General features: G+C 41.3%; 1 protein-coding gene across 4 annotated transcripts in view; it reads right to left on the bottom strand.

Annotated features, from left to right (window-relative positions):
* Positions 1-137: 137 nt before the first annotated feature.
* ERCC6L2 (ERCC excision repair 6 like 2) overlaps positions 138-25,462 on the bottom strand; it is a 108,887-nt gene continuing 83,562 nt past the window's right edge. For all 4 annotated transcript variants that reach the window (XM_090038598.1, XM_090038601.1, XM_090038599.1 and 1 more), the window contains exons 19-20: positions 16,546-16,751; positions 138-8,891 (exon numbers count right to left, since the gene is read on the bottom strand). In XM_090038598.1, the coding sequence (XP_089894724.1) occupies positions 7,934-8,891; positions 16,546-16,751 (1,164 nt within the window). In that variant the 3' untranslated portion in view covers positions 138-7,933. The remainder of the gene's footprint in view (positions 8,892-16,545; positions 16,752-25,462) is intronic.

Raw genomic sequence — 25,462 nt, forward strand, 5'->3', positions numbered from 1 at the left:
ACCACAACTGGATACACACTACCCCCTGAAAACCCTGAGTAGTAAGGTTACAACATCAAGCTCTCAAAATGTAGAAAGTACCAGGATTAAGGTTGCACATATGCAACCTTCATGGAGTCTCCTTGTGCAGATGAATTATGAAATAGCCTTTATTTTACACGAACATCCAATACATTTTTCCTACAGTACCATTGCCTCTTTCTGTGAACAGGAAAATGAATCAAGGAAGTGTAGGGAGGGCAGCAGTTGTCTATAAGGAAGCCTGCTTCACATATTGTAGTCACTGGAATGGGTGGTATGAAGGAGGGTACTAGAGGAACAGAAGAGACATCTAAAGACCATGGTGAAGGCTCTTTGCTTCTGGCATGGCTTATTACCCTCTAGGCAAGTCAATCAAACCAAAAACTTTCCACAGGGAGTAACTACATGTGTTCTTCATTTTCTGGATTTATTTATTCCCCCCCAAGTACTATTGCCACTTTACATAATGCTGGCATGTGTCTGCCATTCAGTGCCTGAAGTTATCCCTGAATAAATCCCATCAACTTCTGTCTCTCAAAGTTCATAAAATGTTGGTATGCACGCCAATAGTTTCACAAAAACATAATCACTGCCTGCAATTGTTCACTTTCACAATCCTGTATGAAGTTTGTTTTGCAGCAAGGCGGTTCCCAAGCCTGGGTACATGATTCAGTTTGCAAAACATGGTGAAGATGAAGTCTGCCCAAAACTTAGGACACACACGCTACATTTTAATCAAGGAGAGGGACCATACTATCAATAGGTTTCCTGCTTCAGTTGCATTTGTTGTGTAGACAGGGTCAGATTTCTTAGGAGTTCACAGGAGCCCTGTTTTACCCAACCAAGTAATTCCCACTGAATTCAAAGGGGATTACAGGTATGTGCTGAAGGGTCAAGAGAAGAAAAATCAGAATCCTACAATCTTCCAGATTTAAATAAGCAGCTCTAAAATCTAGTCATCCAGTGAAAACTGGCAGCCCCCTCCTCATGAAGTCAGTTCCTTATTCTACTAGGCTGTTAACAGTTTGCACGTGACCCACGCTTTGCAGCAACCATGTAGAAACCTGCCAGCAGAAGCCACCCACATTCCTCTTTGCTGTAACCCTGCAAACGCTAAATCCCCTGAAGCTTCCTTTATTTCTAAACCGAAACAAATTATGATCAGATTTCCAAGAAGGCTCAGGACTCTTATTTGTAGCTTTTGAAGGATATATATAGTAATTTCTACTATATATATATATATATATATATATATATATATATATATATAGTAGTAGGAATTTTTTTGTATGGCACACTCATTTTCAGCCTTAGGTTGCAATTTTTATTATGCATGTCTTATTCATGACAAAACACCATTTTATAGGCATATCCCCAGTGCACCTAAACTCCATAGTTATGGCTTTACATAATACCTCCAGGTATAATCTGTCGGATTCCAACAGGAAAATACATGCAGGAATAAATCCTACTTCAAGACATTTTCTTGTGGTTCAAGGCTAAGAAAACTAATGTGTTTCCACATGTAAATCAACAGAATTTGGTGTACAAGTAAATAAAATGTATACGTGTATGGGGAGTTTTGATTTATCTAAGCCTATTCACCTCTTCAGAAACAAGTGGGTTTGAATATTCATCCCCCTGTGACATCAGGTAGTCAATGAAATCTTTTTATTTGGGCCCCCATCCTGCAAATGGTTGCAAAAGTTGCATTCTTATGCCCATGCCAAGTCCTGCTGAAATACAGTCAATGAATCTTAAGGTAAAAGGAATGACGGGCCACATCTAACCAAGTCCATTCACTCCTATCATTATTTATGTCACATTTACGTGCGACTTTTTCTATTCCTCTGAAGCATCCAGAACCCCCCGCCCCTCACCAAAAATACTAACACCATCTCCATACCATAGCCAGGTCTGAGGTCAAACTGATTAGTTTCTGAGTATTGGAGAGTGTCAGATGCTATTTGATCTGATCAGCTACTGTTCTCTCACAGAACTGCTTCAGAAAGAGGAGATTAAAGACTGGACTGTAGGCAACAATATAATTAGTATCAAGCACTTCTATGATCCAGATCCATACCATAGTTAGCCATACCATACCTGCTTGGCATGCAAGAAAATGTAACAATTTTTTATTAATAAGCAGGCCCATCCGTGCATTATTCATTGTCTTTCCATATTAACAGGAAGTAGGAGACACAGAAGATGGAAGCACTGGATCCATCTCAGGGATGAAAGTATTTTCTTCAGCTGAAGCATAATTCAAAATCAGGTGATTAAACTATCTTTCAGTTTTTCTATTGAGGCTAGTTTTGTCTTTATGTGCACGGGAAACAAACTTCTTTAACTGTCTTCATTGGCTGTCATAAGTTGAAGTGGCTCAAAGCTGTAAGATTGTATCAAACACCAAGGGATAGAATAAAAATGGTAGCAGCATGTAGATTCAGAGGGAGACAGACATCTACCAGACTCATATTTATCATACTCATGCCAATTTCTTACAAAGCCCAAGCATGTTACTACTTCATCACATGCGTTAAATACCAAGTTGTCTTGCTTCAGGTACTTAAGTCAGATTTCCCATTATAGTTTTCAATGGCATCCAGTTACAATAAGTGCATAATGGCTAACACAGAGACAGAGCAAAGCCTATAACAGCTTCCCATGACCTAAAGGAGAATCTGCTCCAGATCAAATTTAAACTTATTTTCCAATGGGCAGTCATCCAGACCACAAAAACCACCACAGTTCACAGACTGCTGCTGTGCAGCTTCAGTGTCCAAGGTTTTAAAATTTCATAACATTTACCCTTCACATAAAACAAGTTATACAGCATATTCAATGCAAAACCCACTATTTAAATGGCATTGCATTTGAGGTTTCAGAACCTACAGAAGTCAGAGATTATGGTTGAGGTTCCCTTGGCAACATTAAACCCTGGCTTCTTGGTTACACATTATGATAAGGTCTTCCATCAAATGATCCCATAATACTAGGCAAGGTGATATATTATTCAGCCAATAAGGCATTATATTACTTGTTTTATAAGCATTTTTCTTGACAGCAGCTTTTTTTTTTTTTTTTACATGAGTGTTAAATAGAGGCAATGCTGCCAGGGAATAAGGTGATCAGTTGTAGTTCTGGAATATGTTCCTAAACAGTATTTTTTAAAAATAAATAGGCATCTTCTTGTTTCTTTTCTGAAAGACTGGTAGGGTACAGATCAGAGATCAGATCCAATGTTTATTACACACAGGAAGGTTTGCCTACATACACATGGGGATGTATGCGTGCATACTAATAAGAGCTAACAATTATTATTCACCAGTTTACTTGCTATTAGAATAGGTGCAGAGTATCTATTACAGTAATGTGGCAGGGCACATCTACAATATATATTTTCTGTACAACTGAATAAGAACTTTTAGTCTGTATTGTATTATATATAATTGTATTTGGTAATTAGCAATCCAAAGACCATAGTTTAGGGCATATGTACAAAGAACAGAATTATGGTTGAATACTCAATCTCAGATATCTTAATTTTGGGAACTTTGTGCTACAATCCTAAGGCAGAATTCAAGGTAGGACTAATGTCACAGATTTATATTCAGATCCTATATATTCTACTTTCCTTGGTTGAAGCACTCTTGAGTCATGAAGAGACTGAATACAGACATCCCTATGCGATATGCAGAAGGTGGGGAGGCAAATAATACATAGTTTCTAAACACAGCACTCTTCCTTAGCTAATCTAAAGGGCTTTATACAATGGGCAAGCACCATTTTCCACACAAATAACCCACTCCCCCTAAACCCCCATGCACCTGCCTTAGAGGCGTCACAATCGCAGTTTACCAGACCGTGGAGATTTGTGCCAGTCCATTCTTGGAGCCTCACACTGCCCCATATTTTCCTCCAAAGCAATTTACCTTGTAAGGGGAATGCACGTCACTTGAAGTAGAATGGAGTCCTTCTTCTGTGTATTACAAAGATCCACAACCCAAATGGCCTCATAAAGGAAATGTGCTTTCAAGATCTCCACTAGAACTAGCCAATTTCTGTACTGCCCCCGCCCTCATTTCTGAGATCCCTTTGTGTTCTATTTGGGACCTAATCAATGTGGTCCAGTATCCCAGATAATTGTTAAAAAGGTTCACGTACCTTTGTAGGAGGAAAAAACCCCCAAAAGAATCTTTTCCCATTTTTCTCATTATTTTAAGTATATAGCTTGAGAGCATCTTGGTTTATGTAAAATTATTTAGAAATAATATTAGCAGTACTGAGCAAATCAGAAAGTGTAGGATTATCCTCTCATTATTAAGAATTTAAATCTACTTGGTGTGTTTGGTATGCGTTTTGGGCAAGAGCCAATAAAAGAGTTACCTACAAGTACCTACAAGTTAGACACTAACACCTAACACTGAGGTTCCTGGCCTTCAGAGTCGAGTCCAGAAGCCTGTGTTAGGCATTGCTATGTATACAATGCACGTGCAGAGATGGATGGCTCAGAATGACACCTCCAAAAAACTAGGACACTTGAGTGTGGAGCTGCCTGCAAACAAAGCTAAACACAGGGATATGTATGAACTTCTGCCTTACTCAGAGTTTAGGTACATGAATCAGGGCTCCTCCATTCATTCAAAATGCAGAGTCTAGAATTCTCCTCCAAGGACACGTATCCACAACTATTATTTTTGGAAGAATTGAGGGGGAAAAAAAAAATCACAGTTTTTTGTTTTGTTAAATAGAGCTGGAGGAGCTCACCTGTTATACATGTATAGCAGTGGTACCAACATTTGGACCAACAGACCACTGTTAACCTCAAAAATTTCTCTCAGGGGCCACCATATACCTTCCAAGGACAGACTCCAACAACAACTGTAGGAAACTTGTTCCAGACAGTAACCATCCTCATGGAGTTCTTTTCCTGCAATTTAAGACCATTACTTCCTGTCCTGTCTCCTATGGCCACAAAGAAGTCAGTCCCATCCTTTAAGCATTTGAACACTTACCAAATTGCCTCTCAAGCGCCTCTTCCCCTAACTAAATAATTTCAGTTCTTCCAACATTTTTGTGTAAAGCATGTTTTCTACATCTCTAATATTAATGTTTGTTGCTCTCTAATGGGCTTCTTCCTATTTCTCTGTGTCAGTGGTTCTGAATCTTTTGTAACCCAAGGCACCCCTGGATAGACACAAGGGACACCTCTGAAAAAGCTAGCTCTCATTTTTCTGCAGTCAAAAGGGTGAAAACTAATAGAGCAGGTTTTCTGTTGCAAAAAACTCGGAAAGACCACACCTATGGATTTCTGTTTGAAATCTTCAGGTTTATCTTGTGAATCATATTTGTAAATCTAACCTTGCTAACATTGTGTGGCACCCTAAAGCACCCCTGAAAAAATCACAAGGCACCACAGGGTGCTGTGGCACCCTGGTTGAGGATCAGTAGTCTATGTTTTTCTTGTAGTGCAGTGCCAAACTGAATGTAGTACTCCAGGTGAGTCCTCGCCAGCACTGAACAGAGGAAAAGTATCACTTCCTTTGACTTCCTGGTTACACTTGCGTGTCATTATCCAAAAACATCTACTGAACTGGATGCCTCAAGGCATTTAAGCAGAGGAATACTTACAACCTGGATCCTAATTGTGAGCTGTTTTCTATACACAAAGACACAGTACTCTAGGCAAATGAAACAGGGAGGCATGTAGTGAGTTCAGGTGACTGTACTTAGACTGATTCCCCTTAACTCCTGCTTTAGGAGTTTAAAAGTCCTTTAGAGATCCTAGAACCTGTACATAAAATACAGTTCAAAATTGAAAATCAAGAGTACTTTAGGGAACCACCACACATCTTCTACACCAAAGGTGTTCATAAACATTTGTTGTTGGATTGTGATGCATCAGATTGACATTTGATCATAACTGCCAGCAGTCATCTATTCTGAATCAGTTGAGTATAGATCATTTATAAAAGCTAATTTGTGCGCTAGGGATTCAAAGCTACTTTGCATGTAATGTATGTCACCTAAGTCAAAGGAAGTGGATGAAGTTGTCAATACAGGCCTCTGTTATGACTACATATGCACAGCCTCTTTTCCCCCATCAGTTCCTCTTTGATGGACCCATGCTTAATACTCTGATTACAGGATGCATCAGAAAGGCAGAGGGTGTACCTGCTCAAGTAGCAATCAAAGTGGGCTCATGGTGTCAGAGCAAAACTGTGTGCCCATACTCACCTATATTCTTGGCAAGTGGCAATACCACATTAGCTTCCTCATAAAAGAGTTTATCTGGGATTCCACAAAGATGCCACTGGTGGAGGTTGCAGGTGGGGTGTATCTGAATCAGTCTGTCCCTCAAAACTATCCTACTCCAAGCCATTTTATGGACATTACAGACTGCCTACAGCCCATCTGGGATTGTATGCAACTTTTGCCACCGTATCCTTTCACCCAACTGACTTTCCACTACCACAACCTGGGTTTGCTTGTTTGTACCATACCTGGCACAAACAGCATACCATGACATTGTGTTCTGTTACTGGACTCCTAAAGGTGAAAAACAAAACCTCTGAATACCAAAATATAGCTTCTTGAGACAAACAAAATTAACCCAGACAGCCATGACAAAGATCAGAAAGAAGGAAAAATTACTGTAATAACATGAAAGTTACCCATGTAAACGGAAAATACTAGGGCGCTTGTACAAGTGATGGGGGTTTATTCCTATGGATTAAAATGGTGGGTTTTTAATTCCAACAATTAAAAACCCACCGTTACAATTTAGGGGCTTCCACCACTGTTAGAGAGGGGCCCAATACTTTTAAATTGTTTTCCCCTTGGAGCCCACCCATGTCTCCTGCAGCAGAGGAACAAGGTGCTGGCGGGCCAACCAGTCCCTGAGCTACAGGGGACCCTGGTCCCTCTGTAGTAAGAGCACCCCCTGGGGCTGCCTGGGTGGGTGCTACCCCAGCTTGGGCAGCACGCACCTGCTAGCCACCTGCCTGGGTGGCCCCAGGGGGCACCACCAATGTGGAGAGAAGGGCTGGGGCCCCTACAGCTCAGGGCCCACCGGCAGCTCACCTCCCAGCCACGGAAGAGGCAGGAAGGCAGGCTCTGCAGAAAAAAGGAAAGGATTAGGCCCTTTGTTGCTTTTTTTGTTACTTTTTTTCCCAGCAGAGCCTGCCTGCACAATCTGCCGCTGGATGAGTGGCACCTGAGCTGCAAAGGGTCCTGGTCCTTCCTTCCACAGCGGCGACACCCTCTGGGGCCATCCAGGCAGGGTGCTAGCTGTGTGGGTGCTGCCCCAGCTCGCAGGCAGCACCCACCAGATCAAACTCTTCCCTTAGCCTGCAAAGGGAGCAGTGCCTGGTGGGCTTCCAGTGTGCAGGCTCAGGGAAGAGTTGGATCCAGTGGGTGCTGCCTGTGACTGGGGCAGCACCTGTGCAGCTAGCACCCCACTTGGGCGGCCCCGGGGAGCGCCACTGCCATGAAGGGAAGGACCAGGCCCCGCACAGCTCAGGGGCTGCTCGGCCCAGCAGCAGCTCATGCGGACAGGTTCCACCAGGAAAATAAATAAATAAAGGCAGTGAGGCGCCTGATCCTTTTTTTCCACCCCCATGGACGCTGCCCACCTCTCCTGTGGCCAGGGGGGCAACCTGCCGGTGGGTGCTGAGCTGCAGGGGACCCTGTTCCTTCCCTCTGCTGGGGTGGCACCCCATAGGGCTGCCCAGGTGGGTGGCTAGTGGGCATCTTGGACTATCTTACGCTATGTCCCAAGGGCAATAAGACTGGAGCATAATACATCTCAAAATTGTCTGATAATTTACGCTACTAATACCAGTGAATATTCTTAATCACTTTGCGACTGATTAGCTTGGTGCCTGAGATGCAAGATTAATGTACATATCTATGCATCTAGAGATGTGCCAGGCACAGATTCAGTTGCATTAGATTTTTTCCACAGAAAATTCTCATTCTTTTTCCAAAGAGAACTTTCACATGCTTCTTCCTTTTTTGTCAAAGCAACAAGAGGCGCTCTCTCACACAGCTCCTCGATGACTGCCACATCTGTCAGCTTCCCGATGCTCTCTTCATTCTCCTCATTCAGCATATCCCAGAAGTCTTTTGGTCGTTCTTTTGCTTTCGATGCAGGCTCTGAAGAGAATCTTCTTGGCAGCTGTGTAGGCCTATTTCCATCACTTTTGAAGAGGTCACTGAGAATAGAGGTGTCTCCCAGTAAGTCTACAAAAGAGTTTTTCTTGCAAAAGAGTTTCTCACCGTTTTCTGACTGAGACAGGGATCTTTTTCTCGGAGACACTGTCCCCTCTGAGTCTTGCTGTCTGCAAGTGGCATTTGCAGACAGCACCTCAATTATTTCTGATTTACTGCTTAATGAGCCAGATGCCATAATATCTTTGAATGCCCGACTGTTTCGGCCACTGATGCTATCTTGGGTAATGACAGTGGGCAATTGTTTATATTCGGCATTAAGACACACATCATCTTGTATGCAGGAGTTATTGTGAACTTGCTCTGCTTCTCCTTTATTTCTTTTTTGGCTACATATTTCTATAGTCCCATGGGGAGGATCTTCAGCTGCTGAAGCACTAGACCATGATTTCCCAAATTTAATAGTGGACTTTCTCTTTCTGGAATGGGCTGAACACACCTCATCTTCCTCACATCTATCGGAAACACACGCTGGAACCTCAATTGGAAAAATGTTCTCTAACTCTGGGTACTTTGCTGCATAAAAATCTTTCAACATTTTCTGTCGTATTTCTGATGTTGTTTGGGCAATGTGTTCTGCAAGTTCTTCCACTGAAGCCATATTGAAGTAGGAGACCATTTCCTCAAATTGTTTCCTGTAGCCATCAATAAATAAATTTTAAAAAAAAATGTTAATTTACCATCTTTCATTTACAAAAAACCAAACCCCACTAAGGATATAAAATAAAAATGGGTTCACTTAGGTTATTTACACATCACAACTTTAGTGGACATCTTGTATTTACAATCACGTATTTAGGCAAATATGATGTAGAGGCAGGAATTTTCAAAAGGGACATTCACACTTCACTTCCATTGGATTTTACATTAAACAGCCCCATGAGATGATGCATGAACACTCCTCACAGTAGAAACCAGAATCCAAGTCTCCTCCCTCCCATTTAACTGCCTGGCCACTGAACTAGTCATTTCACTGGCCCTATACTCCTAAGTCACTTTTAAAGCGTTATCCTCATACAATAAATGGAATGCTGTATCCATGACAACCCAACTTCTACATTTAACCTTTCATCATGAAGCTGTTTGCCCTTTAAATGTTTTGTGTTTTCATTGTTTATAACAATAGTTAGGTTTAGCTTGAGTATTTCCTGACAATAACCTTCTGGTTAACCTCCTGACAGATTCTGAACATGGACTGATATGTGTTTTACAATGACAGGACCCTGGCTCTGATGTCCGGTGTAATAAAAACACATTTGCATGAACCTCAGTCTGGCTTAGGACCATATAGACCAACCTAAAATACTTCACACCATCTGATTAAGCAGAACCCACGCTATACATTTTCTGTAGGCCTGATCTTTGGAGTTGTCTATTCTGCATGCTTCAGACTGGCTTAATTGCTTCCACAATGTATAAAACAGCCACTAGTGTAGGCTTCTGGGCTTACACAGCCTTTATCTTTTAGAACAGAAATCAAGATTTGATGCTAAGAATCTTTGGGGAGTTCTCAGGCTCTTTAAATAAAAGATGCAGCTGATAAGGAGTCGGTCATTGGACTAAACAGAACCTACCACAATGTCTATTTTGCAGTGAGCTCTTTTTAAAGTAAGTGTTTTCATTTTTAATATTTCAGTCAATCTGAGAGAAGAAAATGGGATAGAAGTGTTGTTGGATACTGATAATGATTTACAGTACATAGTTTCATAGTGCTTAGGGTCAGAAGGGACCTAAACAGACCATCAGGTCCGACCCCTTACCCCAGGCAGGAACGGGTGCCGCGGTCATATCACCCCAGCCAAATATCTGTTCCACCTTGTCTTAAAGGCCCCCAAGGTAGGAGAGAACACCACCTCCCTTGGGAGCCTATTCCAGAGCCTGGCAGCCCTAACTGTAAAGTAATGTCTCCTGATGTCCACCTTGAACCTTCTCCTTAACAATTTGTGGCCATTGTTTTTAGTAACCCCAGGCAGTGTCCAGGGGAACAGAGCCTCCCCCAATTCTCGCCCCCACCTGGTGAGTTTGTAAACAGCCACCAGATCCCCTCTCAGCCTTCTCTTGTGGAAGCTGAAGAGGTTCAGGCCCTTTAGCCTCTCCTTGTAGGGCCTGCCCCAATGCCCCTTGACCATGTGAATGGCCCTCCTCTGGACCCTCTCAATGCTAGCCACATCCCTCCTGAAGTGTGGCACCCAGAACTGGACACAGTACTCCAACTGTGGCTTGACCAGTGCTGCAGAGAAGGGAAGGATCACCCCCCTGGACCTGCTTGTGGTGTGTATTAAAAGACTATCATCATTATTTTAAAGAAATCCCAATCCCATAGGAAAGAGAGCTAATAATAGATGATTATAATTCAGTAAAATTTCCTGATTCACAATGGTGATGAGCACAAGATAAAAGCCTATGTCCAACTCTAGTCCAGAAAACTAAAGATGACACTCAATGACTGGCAATCCATTTAAGAAGCCTAAAAGTGAGGAGGGACCTAAGCTAGGACCTCATCTCACCAAATGTGTGTTTTTTACTCATTTCAGAATTACAGAAAGGAAAACATGTTAAACTGAGTAATTCATCCTAAACTGCTACCTGATCCAATGGAAAATTTGGATAAAAGATTTTAATCAAAAGAGAACATCCACACAGCCAAACAAAAACAACTACAAAATACTTATTTTAAGTATATGGTAAAGTTTCAATACACACTGGGTGCGTCTACATGAGACTATGTTGCTGCAGCTCATTGCAACAGTGATGTACCATTGGCAGGCACAAACTGTGATGCCTACACTACTGCACAACAGAGCACTGCTACTGCACAGTAGGGTCGGAAACAACCCACGTGCCACCAGGACGGTGCAGCAGGAAACTGCTTTAGTAAGTACTAAATGATTGCGCAGTAACAACTGCGCAGTTGGGTGCATATGTAGATGCACCCACTGACTGTCAAGACCTAAAACTTCTTGTTTAGATATCCTTTTAAAACTAAAGTTAAATCAGAACACTGTGAATTGCATTGTGAATGCATCCCCCCTCTCAGGACCGCTGGGAGATTATCCATTTCATGTAGGGTGCAGATAACGTTAAAGACTGCTTTTCTGGGGGTGGGGGTGGGTCAATGCTACTCTCAACTGACTTTGAAGCAAAACCTTAAGGTGAAAATTCTATTAGTCAACTTCTGACACTTTAGCCACTCAGGGTAGAATTCAATTTCCCTTTGCATGTCTGACTGACAGTTTTCTAGCTAACTGGCCGTCTCTGGCCCCTGTCTTGTGCTTTGGATACATAAGCACAGTTTGGATACATAAGCACAGTTCTCTGCAGATATACTATACATGCAGACTAGGGACAGACATTACACATAAACCAGCTTAAGTGATCAGAAACTGGTTTAAGCCTGTAACAGAACAGATGTTCAGTGAACATAAACCAGTTTGAAAATGGCTGAAACCAGTTTGAGATAAACCTGGTTGAATATAGTATCAGAGTTAACCGATTTGGCTTAAACCAGTTTATGCAATGTCTGCCCCAGACCCCTTGCTGGTTTAAGATAAACCAGACACCCGCAGCACTCAACATGCTGTCTGGGCTGGGCAGGGCTCTCTGTTCCACATCGGGGCTGGCCCCTCCCCTCTGCATCTGCCTAGTTTCTCCATGCTAAGAAGGGATTATTCCCCCCACCCCTCTGCTTTAGCAGACACTTCTGGATTAGCCAGCAGACCACATGCTGGCTACAGGTGCTGTGGGAGAGACAAAGGCAGACTGGCTTTTTGGAGCTAATCAACAGGTAGCTTAATGTCCTTCCTTGGAAACTTTGAGAAGAGCTGTTTGCTCCCCTCCCTCCCCCTCATCACTCTCTGTTAAGCAAAAATTTCCCCCTCCCCTCTGCCTTTGTCTGTGTATTAGCCCGCAGACCACATGCTGGGTCTGTGCTGAATCAACAGAGGGCTGGCAATGTCTCTCTGTTGTTTTCTTAATGGGGCAATAAACAATGAGATAAGAGTGATAAACACTGTTATCAGCTCCCCACTCCTTCCCCCCAGCTTGCTTGCCTGTCAGTTTGCTGCAGACAGTATACAGAAGCAGGGAGGGAGAGTGAAAAGCTCTGTATCATCAACAAATGCATATACTGCACCCCTACTTCCCACCCTTGCCTCAGAGTGCTAGCCTAGGGCTGCAGGCTGGCAACACCCCCACTCTTTGAGCAGCGAGTGGGAAAAAACCTGGGACTGAAGGCAGGGAGGGGGCTCACACCCCACCCTAATCAGAGCCCTGCTGGGGCCTGTCCACACCCCCCTCATTTCAGCTCTGTAGAAGGGCCGGGAGGGCTGCTCTAGTGCCCCCTGGCTTCCAGCCTGAGCTACCGCAGGCATGTGCCTGAATTTCCTCAGTCCAGACAGCTTGTCTGTATGGTTGGAAACCGGTTCAGCCTAGCCAGGTTAGACTAACCTGCAATGGTTGAATCAATTCAGGCTCAGGCTTTTTGAATGTCTGTTCTTAGCCGTATAGTGTATATAGTTACATACATGTGGAAGTACCATAAAAAATGAAGGGGGAGTGTTAGAGAGGTGGAGAAGGACCGTCCCATGTACAGATTCTAGAAGCTGAAGGGTTAGGACACTCATGCAGAACTGGGAGACTTGGGTTCTAGACCTTTGTCACCCACAGGAAGTTTGAACCTGTGTCTCAGAGGGCAGAAACAAATGGTGCACAAATAGAGGGAAAATAGCAAATAAACATCTATATCCTTTGTTGCACCACATCAGTGGCTATGACAAAAAGTAGTGTAAGACAGTGTTTCTTTGTTGAGGTGGTCATCTATTTGACTGTGGGAGGAGTGCAGGCAGCCTGGAGCTGCCCACACTCTTCAGCCACCAAGGGACAGGTGTTCAGGGGGTTTGAGTGACCCAATCCTACTCAACCAAGAAATTCCCAGACAGGATTGAGCCTCTTAGGCCCTGGAGCACCTGCGTGGCATTCCCTGCTTGCAGACGCAGAGAGCTGAGGGCACCTGTGGGTCCAGGACAAAGCCACCCCCTACTTGATCTGCAGGATTTGGCTGGAACCAGTTCAGCAGTGGTGTGATTGGGATGGAGGAATTTTGTGCCCTACCCCAAATATGCCTTGCATGTCCCTCCAATCCCAATTGCACCATCATTTTAACATCTGTCAGGGTCTCTCAAGTATTGGTCTTTCATCAGAAATGAACTCCTAAAGTTTTTTTCATTAATACAGTTAAATTTTAGTCTATTTCTGATACCGCAGTACTTCAACACCTGATAGCCCGTCCTTCTACAAATCTCGCTGCCAGACGGGTACAATCATTTTTTATACTCTCTACCCTATTTACTATTTCATCTTTAGACTGTTCCTCAGGCTCTGTATACTGCAAAAGCTGCTATGCTAATTTCCTTAAGTCAGGCCTGGAAAATGCTACAAATAAAACAGAACTAAATATTCAATACTGATACTGCAGTATGATTCTAGGCAAGTGCAAAAATAAAGCCAGAGTGCCATCATTCTGAATAATCATTAAAACCAAGGCATTTGAAGCACTTCACATGCCTTTGAAGTGCTTCGAAGAGCAAGTAGACAGACATACATGCTCTCTGAAGGGCTCCAAAAATGACAACTCAAACAGCATCCATTAGAAAGTACTTCCAAATGATTCTTTGTATACCTCACAGAGACTGAAGTACTCTGGCAGGGGTTGTATGTCTCTCTGTGGCTCCAGCGTTTCAACATGGAGTAGAATTTGAAGTGCCTGAAATGTTACATCTGTCTAGGACCTCAGGTCACTTCAGTAGTTATTCACGCTGAAGTTAAGAGTTCCCTGATGTTTTAAACAACGGCTAAGTTTATCAGTAAGCTAGGCTTACTATTAAACCTCAGTAAAAAAAAAAACAACTACAAAAAACACTTGCACACTACACAACACTTTCTAATGCACTAAACTATGCGAGTCTCACAGCTGAGCTTCTGGCTACCCATATATAACTTGTTGCCATTCAAATCACTTTGGGATAACTTTAAAAGGTTCAGATCTACAAACATTTAAAATGTACATAATCAAACACTGATTGCTCCAGATTGTGCCTCTAGTCCCAAACATACCGATGTTCAGTTTTAACTAGAGATTTCCTGCAAAATTCAACTGGCTTAGTAATAAAGGCCTACATGCAAACAAGAGGCCTGTTTTTATCCCTGGCCTCTCCATGTTAGGCCTCTATTACATCAAAGCCTAGCAGTTTCTGCATTTAGCTGCAGCATCTCAAATATCCTGTCTACAAACACCTGCTTTCTTCCTGAGGATTATTCACTTTAAACTTCATTAGAATGCTCAGTCACAGAATTCAGGAGCTTGTTAAAATACAGGGGCTAACAAGAGGCTCCTGCTCTCATTTCACATGAAATAAGATTATTTTATTAATCATGTCTGAAACCATGTAAGGCAGAGGTTCTCAAACTGTGGTCCACAGACCACCACTGGTCCGCGAGCTCCATTCAGGTGGTCCGCAGAAAGGCTGAGGAACAAGTGAGAATATCTGTACTTGTACGGTAAGACTACTGATATTAAAATATGAGCTGCGTGCTTTGATTTGTAGAACAAAAAAAAGTTTATTAATGGTCTGCTGAGACCCTCAGCAATTTTCAAGTTGTCTGTGGGGAAAAAAGTTTCAGAACCACTGATATAAGGCTTTGAAATTAGTTTTTAAGAGTATAAATAGTTCAGGACTATGAAGGCTTGACACTGACATCTTATTTTACCCCACATAAGGTACTACTATCTAGGAAGATTCAAAAAAGCTTCCTTTTTCTTGAACAGAACAAGTGACCTAAACTATAATCTTACAGTTCTCTCCTTCGGATAGAAAACTCTTATAAGTTGTTCTCTAAAGATTCCAGCATTTTCCTGCTAGCCTATGTAAAGTGAAATTGCTCCTTATAGTTCATTTTTGCCCTCTAAAAAGCATTTTGCCATGATTAACAACCCACACGGTACACAAAGTACCCAATTAATACTTTTAGAGAAGAAAAGGATTAAAAATGCTGTCTTAAATGTATACTTTAACTTCCAAGTGCTATATATACAGCACTTTTTCCATGTAACTTAAACTTACCTGATAGTTAAGTTATATTAAAAATCAACAGTACAAAGCTACAGAATAGATAAGCAAATTGAACTGGCTCAGTTTCAAGCTATTCTGGAAAGAGTGTATAGTAATTTATGCCAACATTCCAATATCAGATCAGCACAACATATATTTTAACCACAACACAGATAATTTACCCAGTTGTTAATGTGGATCGTGATCCAGTCTTTTGTTCAAAAAGAACTTAACTGCCAGCACTTTAAATATCCAAAGCCATGCATCTGTTTATACATATTCCTCTATGCATCGGCCTTTCACCTTTCCAAATGTCAACTCTCCAGATTTCAGTGTTTGCAGAATTTTACTGCATGACTTCTTTCAAGTAGAAGGCAGCAGGATTGTTATGTCCCCCTCTATTTGGTAACACTACTTGGTATTAGTGCTATTTTTTAAAAAGCCTGTATGGTCTTGCTTCAGCTGATTTTACAAAGTCACTCTCTCAGCATCTTGACTGGCTAGAAAAAATTTCTTCATTTCTGTGCCTGTGTAATACCTAACTATTGTAACAGAACTTTCTCTTCTGCTGTTCTTGTCGCCTGGAACAATGTACCACTATCTCTAGACTACTGGAATTTAAGCGCTTTTATTGTTGTAACAACCAGTAGTGAAAATCAGGGAGCAAGAAAGAATAGGTAAGTTGGTCTTTTTTCCCCACAGCCTCGAGAAAAAGCAGTAGAGGGGAAATATGTTTTAGAAAATAATGAGCCCTACACTCAAAAAAAAAGTCGAGTTCTCTATACAATCTTTCAGCTGTAAGTGATGAGAAGTAGCCAGTCTAAAGTCCAACCTGCAACATTTCTCATTTTTATACAATTTAATACTAGCTTGTAGTTCTGTGTAGGGCACATATACACCATGAATCCTGGTGTGATAACATCTGTAGCTATGTAAAACATGTCATACTGATTCAACATGCTGAAACAATTTGTGGGTTCATTTAAGTTCATTAATCAATTCTAATACTCTGTGTATAATGTGAGCTAAATTCTTCTCTTGTCATAGAAAGCCACCAGTATTTCATGTTTATGCCTGAAGTTTATGACAAAAGGAAAAATTAATTTAATTGCCTGAAGAAAAACTCTTTGAAACCTGAGGATTCTTACTTCAGTCTTGCCACTCCCCTCGCCCAGCAACTCACCTGCGGATTCCTGTCGGGGTCTTTCCAATCAAGAAGGTGGTTGAACCTACTCTGTGTAGCTTTTTCTTTTTCTGAATTATGGGATGTGTAATACAGAGGTGAAACTGCTTGTCAGCCATCTGTTGCCTTCTCTGCTGCCCTCTCTCAGTGCTCTTCTTCACCAATGTGGCTTCTTTTGGATTTTCTTCTGGGCTTTCTTCATCTTCCTAACAGAAACACAAGAGAGAAAAACACCAAACCTTTCTTTTGTATTTCAAAGAACAGATTTACTCTGTCACGGTTCAGCAGCTCAGTTAGTATTACTCTGTTTTCTTCCATAATGTGCCTCTGAATATGTTACACACCTTGTTTCTGAAAGGCAGAATGAAGGAAAAAAGATCTTTCTCTGAAAATACTGGCCAGGAGCTGTAAGTAACCAAGTAGCAGCTTCTGCAGAAAGCTTCTGCTTGGGGAGGACAGGGCAGGCGGTGAGAGTAAGTATCCACAGCCAGCAAGCTAGGAAATCCAGCATGCCCCTTGTCCTGCTCCCTGAGCAGCATTACTTATGCTTTCCCCTAGTAGAGGCAAGAATGACTATTACTATATTCCCTTGCTTATACTACACACCCCCAATTTCCAGCAGCCAAATTTTGAAAAAAAAAGCTGCACTTCTTTATCACCCTTAGTCATGGTTCAGCGATTAAAACAGTCACTTGGGACTCAAGAGACCACGGATCAATTCCCCATTTTGTTATAAAACTTTGCGTGCAATTCTCAACAAGTCAATTTATCTTTCTGTGCCTCCTGCCCCCATCCTTAAAACAGGGAAAACAAAGGAGTATTGGTCTTTCATCAGAAATGAACTCCTGAAGTTTTTTTCATTAATACAGTTAAATTTTAGTCTATTTCTGGTACTGCAGTACTTCAACACCTGATAGCCCGTCCTTCTACAAATCTCGCTGCCAGACGGGTACAATCTGTTGTAGCATACATTATTTAAAAGATTGTGAGGTTCTCAGATACTACAGGATTAGGGCCCAAATACATTAGCTTAGCACTATAGGGCTCCCTAAACTCAGTTACATCATCCAGACCCTAGAGCAATGTAAAAACAAAATATTCCACATATGAATAGGTTATTGTCTCAATAAATACATCACTCCTTTCTTGCCTCATTTAGCACTTACACAAACCATCTGTATTCACACTTAGTTTCTTAGTAGTGCGTTTGTGTTCTATATGTTACACGCCCCCCATGCCTTATGCAGAATTCTCAATTACTTTAGACCAAAAAGCAAGAAAACTTTTCACACACACAACAGTTTATGAAGTACAGATGCTTGATATATAATATTTAATTCCCCCCCATCATCTTCTGTGAACACTGCTTTCAGTTGAAGTGTTTTAAAAAACTGCACTCACAGGTTGCATCCAGACGAGTGCAGACGTTTGGTTCCACAGGGACAACTAGCAGCGAGACACCTTGGGCTGCTACTAGTTGTCTCTAGGGAATGCCCATGCCATGCGCCCTGTGGTGCACGGCAGTTTACCTCAGGTGCGGCAGGAGAGGCTGGGGCCAGCAACTGTGCTGGCTCCAATAGCCTTACCTAAAGCCCTAGGGTCAGGGAATCTGCAGCCATGTCACTTCTGTAGCTTGGTGACTGGCCAGGCAGCTGAAGTGTGGCTCCAGCCGGCCAGGCTCTGGTTTTGGGTGGTGCACATGTGACGTCCTGCTTTTTTTCTGGGGGTTTTTGACCTCTATCTCCAGTTGTCATAACCACCACTCCCTCCATGCTGCAAGGTTGCGGCCCAGGAAATGCCTGAATGCGCAGTGTGCGGCACCGCAGACCCGCCTGAGCCAAACAAGACCACTTCAACTTTATAGTTGCTATCATATTCTACAGGTGACAGCCAATAGATAAAAATGCCACTGCTAAAGGAAGTATAGGTGTAGCTCTGTTGGTCTAAGGACACAGGCAAACAAGATCCTTCGGGGGAATCTTTTTTGGGTGAATTTTTTCCAGCTATTTAAGTTCGTCTAATACAGGGTCGGGCAATTATTTTGGGTGGACGGCCACTTACTGAGTTTTGTCAAGCCATCGAGGCCACATGACAGGCAGCCAGGGGCAGATAAATATTAATTTTCTAAATTTTTTAGGGGCCCCACGGGCCGGATAGAATGGCTTGGCAGGCCGCATCTGGCCCACGGGATGCATTTTGCACCCCCCCCATCTAATAAAAGATATCAGATTCACCCAAAGAACCTTGACTGCTAAAGGAAGCAACTCAAAAAATATAAAGAAAGTTAAGGCTGATAGTTCAGCTATAATCCTGCTATCTTGCTTCCATATTTTGATAGCTTTATGTGAACAAATACTATTACTAATAGGACACTTCCCAACAACCTTAATGCATACCTGAAAGGGAATAATAATAAGGCTGCACATTAAATATTATGTTAACAGAGATCATACTGAAGAAGAGTAGGTGTACAAAGTGGTCTGATTCCTATGGACATGAGATTAAGTAAGGTTATAACTGAAATAGTCACCCAACATTTTAGTTACTCTACAACAATATATTTTGTAAATTTAACTAATTATGCATCAGCACAGCCAATTTCCTAAACAGATCCTTTCACTCTATTTAGGTATTTAGGCTAATCTGTCATAAAATCTCTTAATTTATATTTTTGAATAGTCCCCTCCCGAAGTACAGTGCAGGGGATCTTGGGAAATTACATTTTAATAATTGAGTAGTGTACTTGGAGAATACAGTAGCAGTGGAAAAAGAAGTGAAGGGACCAATCAGAAATGAACACTGGGATTTAAATATTTATGGGAAAAAGTGGAAACATCAACTTTCCAGTCATGCCATGAACTCCCTCCTGTTGTTGAACAGATAAAAAAAAAAAATCAAAAAGCACAGTTAACATGCTAATCTGCCACTTCAGTATTTCTCCTATTCAATTTCTGTTTCATCAGGTCCATTTCTTGATTTCAGTGGGCTGTTCACAAAGTTTGCAGATCGTGAGATCTTGTATCTGTTCTCAATACATTACCATGGCAAGTAACCCCTCAAATAACAGAGAGAGGGAGACTGTAACAGTAAAGATAAATTAAAATATCAAAAAATACAAATCTGTACTTTGGTAAGATTAATGCACAACTCCAAACATTAATGTTGCACTGCAATCTTACACAGACTACACAAAAGCTGAAGTCAAGACTTTGATAAGTCGAAAGGCCTCTAGCCGCGAACAGGAATTTAATGAGTAAGGCCTGGTTTAAATCACGGGCCCAGCTCACTAATATCATGGCCCAATCATGGCAGGGGCCCATTTTCACATTCAGATAATGGTGCCCCACCCCACCAGCATCTTTCCCAGCTGCTCTCACTGCCACAACCTGGGCCCTTGTGCCGCAAGGGGATGAAAGGGAAGGGGCGGGAGGGGCTCTGCATAAACCAGAACAGCCACAGCTCAGCAGGCTGCCACATGGACTTTTAAGGGCAAAGGTCAAGCGTGAAGATCTCCCTTTGGCTCTGACATAGTACAGAGGCAAGGGAGGGAGCAAGGGAAAAAATGGTGAAACCTTCTCAGGGGCTCCAGCCTGTTTGGGAGGAGGCAGCTGCAGAAGACTCCAGGAGACCCCAGGAGCGATAAGCCCCCAGCCCTGCCTGCTGCAGATGCACAGAGAGAGGCAGTCATGTCCGAGAGCAAACCTGCAGATGAGCACCCGCACACTGTGGAGGCCCGCGCCAATGCCCCTCCACACAATGCAGGAGCCGCTGCCCCGCTCCTTCCACAGTACGTTGCAGCTGCTGCCCAGTCCAGAGGCTGTGTGTGGGGGCGCTGCCCAGGGGCAGACCTCTTCCCACCCCATTCCATGGCACCAGCTTCTCCCCTTCCTGCTGCTTGGAGCACACTCAAGTCACATTCTTTGTGAAAATCACTTAATTCTGTGGTTTTCAAGAAAAATGTGAAATCGCAATGTACACCAGGTCCTTCTAATGAGATTCGCAGACTGAAACTTATTAGCAAATATTATACATTTTATTCTTAAAATAATATTTTATAAATATCCTATTCAATTTGTGAATTAAGAAAGATTGTTTCTGTATTATATATGGGTATAATAGAATTTTACCTTACAAATTAGTAACCAAATGTTAATAGAAATGAGAATGATGGCTTATTCTGATGGGCTGTATTCTGAAATATCTGTAGCATAAGACTGCACTGTGATAATGACCTGTATTGGCTATACTTTGTCTCAGGGAATCAAGTCATAAAAAACTTTCATCATTTAACTAATGTTACCCTAGATAGTGTAGAGCAATGAGGGCCAATCTTTTTGGCAGGACTACCAGAAATTACCCTCCTACTCTCCAACTCAGTGCTCTTTTCCTGACCTATTTGCCACTGTTCTGCGTTCCCCCCACTCCCAATTTGCTGTTTGCCATGTACTCAGGCTGCCCATACCATTTGTGGCACTCATGCCAAAGGTAGGCCACCACTGCTGTACAGCATGTTAGTGTTTTCCCTAAAAGTATTTAAAAAACAATGAAAATCCAGCCATTCACCTCTTTCTTTAAAAACAGTGAAGTATGAGACAGCAATGCTTTGGTTTACACATCTGTTTAAACATAAAAGATTAAAAACCGTTTTTTTTTGGTTTTGGGAAAAAGCCAAATGTTGTAAATGTACTGAGAGTCATAAACTTGCTTGTCTTTGCAAAGAACCAGAATTACTGTAAAAACATACTGCTCATTGTAAATAAACTCTTAGAAATAGCATCTATAATTCTAAGAGGACAAAGACTTCTAAGTGTGTTTACAGAAGTTTGTTAACAAACTCTTTTTTTTGCCCATATTAACTGGTTTAGAGCTTATGTCTGGAAGTAGGAAAACTACTATAAACAGAATTTCCCTGAAGAGCTAATGCTAGTGAAAGCCTAAAGCAGTGGTTCGAAACCTTTTTAGACTCGAGACACACCTTGATGAAGCCAAGGCACCCCTCAGCAAACTCAAAGAACCCCTTGGAAAAAGGCATGCTCTTAGTTTTCATTTGATTTTTGACTACAAAAAGATAACAAAGCAGTTTCTTCTGTCGCAAAGTCAAATAGACCATAACAGGTTAGAATGCTTTTAGCACCATAGATTCCTATTTGAAATCTCTGTGTTTGTCTTACGAATCACGTTTGCACACTTAAGACTGATAACACTGCATGGCACCCCATGGCACCCCTGAAAGGCTCTCAAATCACTCCAGGCCTAAGGCACTACCGAAAGAAACGATGCATTATCTTTGACTCTCACAATTCAGATTTATGGAAAAAAAAGTCAATTGGTTAAACAAACCACTACAACTTACACTTGCACACAACTACTGGGATACTTTGAACATTTTCACAAAATATAAACTTTGTCAAATTCTAATCCAAGCGCAAACTCGAACATCTAAGACCTTTCAAAAAATTACCAACGTGGGAACTTTGTACAAGAACAGAGGTTTAGAGCAGCTTTCCTTGATATTTCCCCTCCATGTTCTCTTAAGAATTGGACCAAAGTCTGTTGACCTAAATGAATCTTTGATTAGGGTCTAAAATAAAAAAGTAGTTCCTAAAGGTAGTTCTACATAGAGGTAGAGTAAAAAAAAAAAAAAAAAAAAAAAATACTCCATGCATCATTTCAGTGAATTCTAAAAATTCTCTGACCATTTTTTACTTTCATGAATCATTTTTCCACGCAGTTAAAGGATTGAAGTTAAAGTAACTGAAAACTTATTGGAACATTTTGAACAAAGTATAACTTTACTCCCATGCCCACATAGCAGTTTTTCAGCCACTTATGTGGAATTTTTGGCACTTACACACAGTTTACAATCCTACCGAGTAAGTGCAGGAGGTTATGTAATGGCAAGGCAGGGTCTATATGTGCTTTTGCTGGGCAAGCACTAGTCACAAAATCCTACTCAGCAGTAGTCCAAGAACAGGGGAGCCTCACAGGCTTTAACCCAAATAACTACGCAACTAAGGTTAATTCTTTTTCTTAGGATTGTGATTTCAACCACTACCTAGATATAAAACAACGTAGTAATCCATTTTCTCCCAATGTATTTTTAAAGACATATTTAGAATTTTTAAACACAGATATTAGTAAGTGACATATGCTGAAATGCAACCCATGACATAATATGAAACACACCCACCCTTCAAATTTTGGCCAATCATTATATCTTCATAAAGAGATATGATATTTCTATGTCAAACTCCAAACCCCAAGCACTATATATCACATTTTCAAATTAAATATCTTAAATTAATTTATTTTGTATTGCTCAACCACTTTTCAAAAAAAAGTCACTGAGGTGCAAAACTGACAGGATTCCGATGGGTCAGTGAGTCTGGTTTATTTTTAGAGAAAGTAATGTGTATTTGCAGTGCATGGGACCATGTTAAGAAATCCTTCTTCTCAATAAGAAAGACATGTCAGTTTTAATTGCATAGCTGATAGCAGGTTTATTGGTCTTCTAACAAATTCACCGCACCTATTCCAAATAATCGGAAAGCCTACAATTTATTCTTACTCTTCACTCTTATTCTCCCTTCCAAACAATGTATTTGAAACAAGGTCTAGTTATTGGCAAAGTTTTTCCTTGTATCCAAAGCAAAGTGTTATTTACTTGCAAATGACACTTATTATTTGATTCAATTGAGAGCATATGTCAGTTTTCCCCTCTACCAGAGGAAAATCTAGGCTAATGAGTAAACATTAATTGTTTTTTTAAGAACCTTATAAATGATGGGTCCAATGCGACACATGAAGGTCTTTCAGTACTAATCAATGACTTTGCAAATGATAATATTCACTTAATTAAGTAAATTATATATGGTGGAAAGGATAAAGATTAAGGCTAAGAAACTATGAAAAGCTGCTGCAAGCATCATAAAGTGGAACTGGGGAAACCCCAGCTCAAAGTGGAAAAAGGAGTAGATGGAAATGTCATCAGACCATCTTCCATTTGTTTCTCTGTCTCTCTGCTGTGACTGCACAATTGCACTAACTGTAAAGGAAAACTTCCTTTATTGTGCATAAGGAAAGAAGGTGGATATTATCCAATTTGTGCATGGGGAGGGAATAGTATTTTTAAGTACGTAGCAACCTTTAGGCTGTTACTGATCAAAAATATCTCAAGAAAGTGTTTATTTTTACCTCCTCAAATTTCATTTACTTTACACAATTTTCAAAATGAATATGCAACCACCATTTCTATCTTCCTGGTTACAAACGATACTTTTCTCCATTTATTCTTCATTTTTTGTGATGCCTTTTCTTCTCAAAATCATAGGCAAGATATTGGTGTTTGGAAAAAGTATGTTTACTTTGCATTTGCTTTCTTCAGGTCATAGTCCAAAGTTACATGAAGGCAATAGTCAAGAGTTCAACAAAATAGGCAGCATCTTCATATTTCAAGTGCGATCTGCACTCTACTACTACATCTATAGATACTTTCAGGAGTAAGAAGGTGAGAAGACACAACCTAATAATAAAGTACAAGATACATGTTTTGCAATTTAAGTGTAAAGCTAAATGTGCTGTGTCTCTTCAGTCCTGAAACTCAGAAATCTCTGCAATATGTGATCAACTAAATGATCTCTGATTGCATAGCATTTTGAACTTTTTAAAAGTAAGAACAAACCTACAATAATTATTTTCAATGACCCATGTCTGCCTCTAAAGGAAAACTCACTTTCACATCCTTACTCTCTGCAAATGACACTACTGACCTCCAAACAGGACTGGCTTTACATGTTATTCAGGTAACATTTGTAGGATGCCATTCAGCTCTCTCCTTACCCATGATAGAGTTGTCGGGCTATCTTAATCTGGTGAACTCCCTTTTTCCCTGAGAGACTCCACTGTTTTTGGTCTCCTCTCCTGAGTGCATAGGGAAACCAGGAGAATCCCAAATTCAGTTTTTCCAATACAAAAATGAGTACAAAAATCACTGCTGCAGCCTGTAGTTGCTACAGTAAAAAGACCTTATAAAAAGTGAATGGGAGCCTGTATTTGGCTTTTCTAGCTAGTTCCTAATCATGAAACAATTCTTTATGCCACCTCCCTAAAGGACTTGAATTTTCTTTAAAAATATAATTTCCCCCATTCTGGGCACTTCCACATAATTGTACCCAAGGTTCATCCTCCATCCCTTGTTGAATCCCATCTGATTAACATGGACCATGCCTTCAATCTATCCAGGACATTCTGGATCCTAAGCCCTACCCCTTCAAGTGTCTGCAACTCCACCCAACTTGGTGTCATCTGCAAATTTGCTAAACGTGCCCTCAATCCCATTGTCCAAGTCATTAATGAAGATATTAAATAATACCAGACACATGACTTACCCCTGGCAAATCCTACTTTATACCTTCTCCAAACTAGACATTGAGCCATTGATGACTACTCACTGAGTATCATAGTCCAACCAATTATTTTACAGTACTTTTGCCTAGTCTGTATTTTCCCTGGCTTGTTAACGAGACTGTTGTAAGAGACAGAGTTAAAAGCACTGCTGAAGTCAAGGTGCATCACATCCACTGCTTTCCGCCCATCTACAGAGCTTGTCACCCTATCAAAGAAGGAAATCAGGTTGGTCAGGCATGACTTGCTCTTGGTGAATCCATGCCGACTGTTCCTGATCACTTTGTTTTTCTCTAGGTGCTTCAAAACAGACTCGTTGATCCATGATCTTTCCAAACATAGAGGTCAGGCTGACTGGTCTGTAGTTTCCCAGATCCTCCTTCTTCGCCTTCATAAAATAGGTAATATATTTGTCCTTTTCCAGTCATCTGGGACCTCATCCAACCTCCATAAGTTCTTAAAAAGGATAGCCAATGATTCCAAAATTACATTAGCTAATTCCCTCAGTACCCTC

This window comes from Crocodylus siamensis, chromosome 3, assembly GCF_052110815.1.
Source record: "Crocodylus siamensis isolate JL-2025a chromosome 3, ASM5211081v1, whole genome shotgun sequence".
Classification (NCBI taxonomy): domain Eukaryota; kingdom Metazoa; phylum Chordata; order Crocodylia; family Crocodylidae; genus Crocodylus; species Crocodylus siamensis.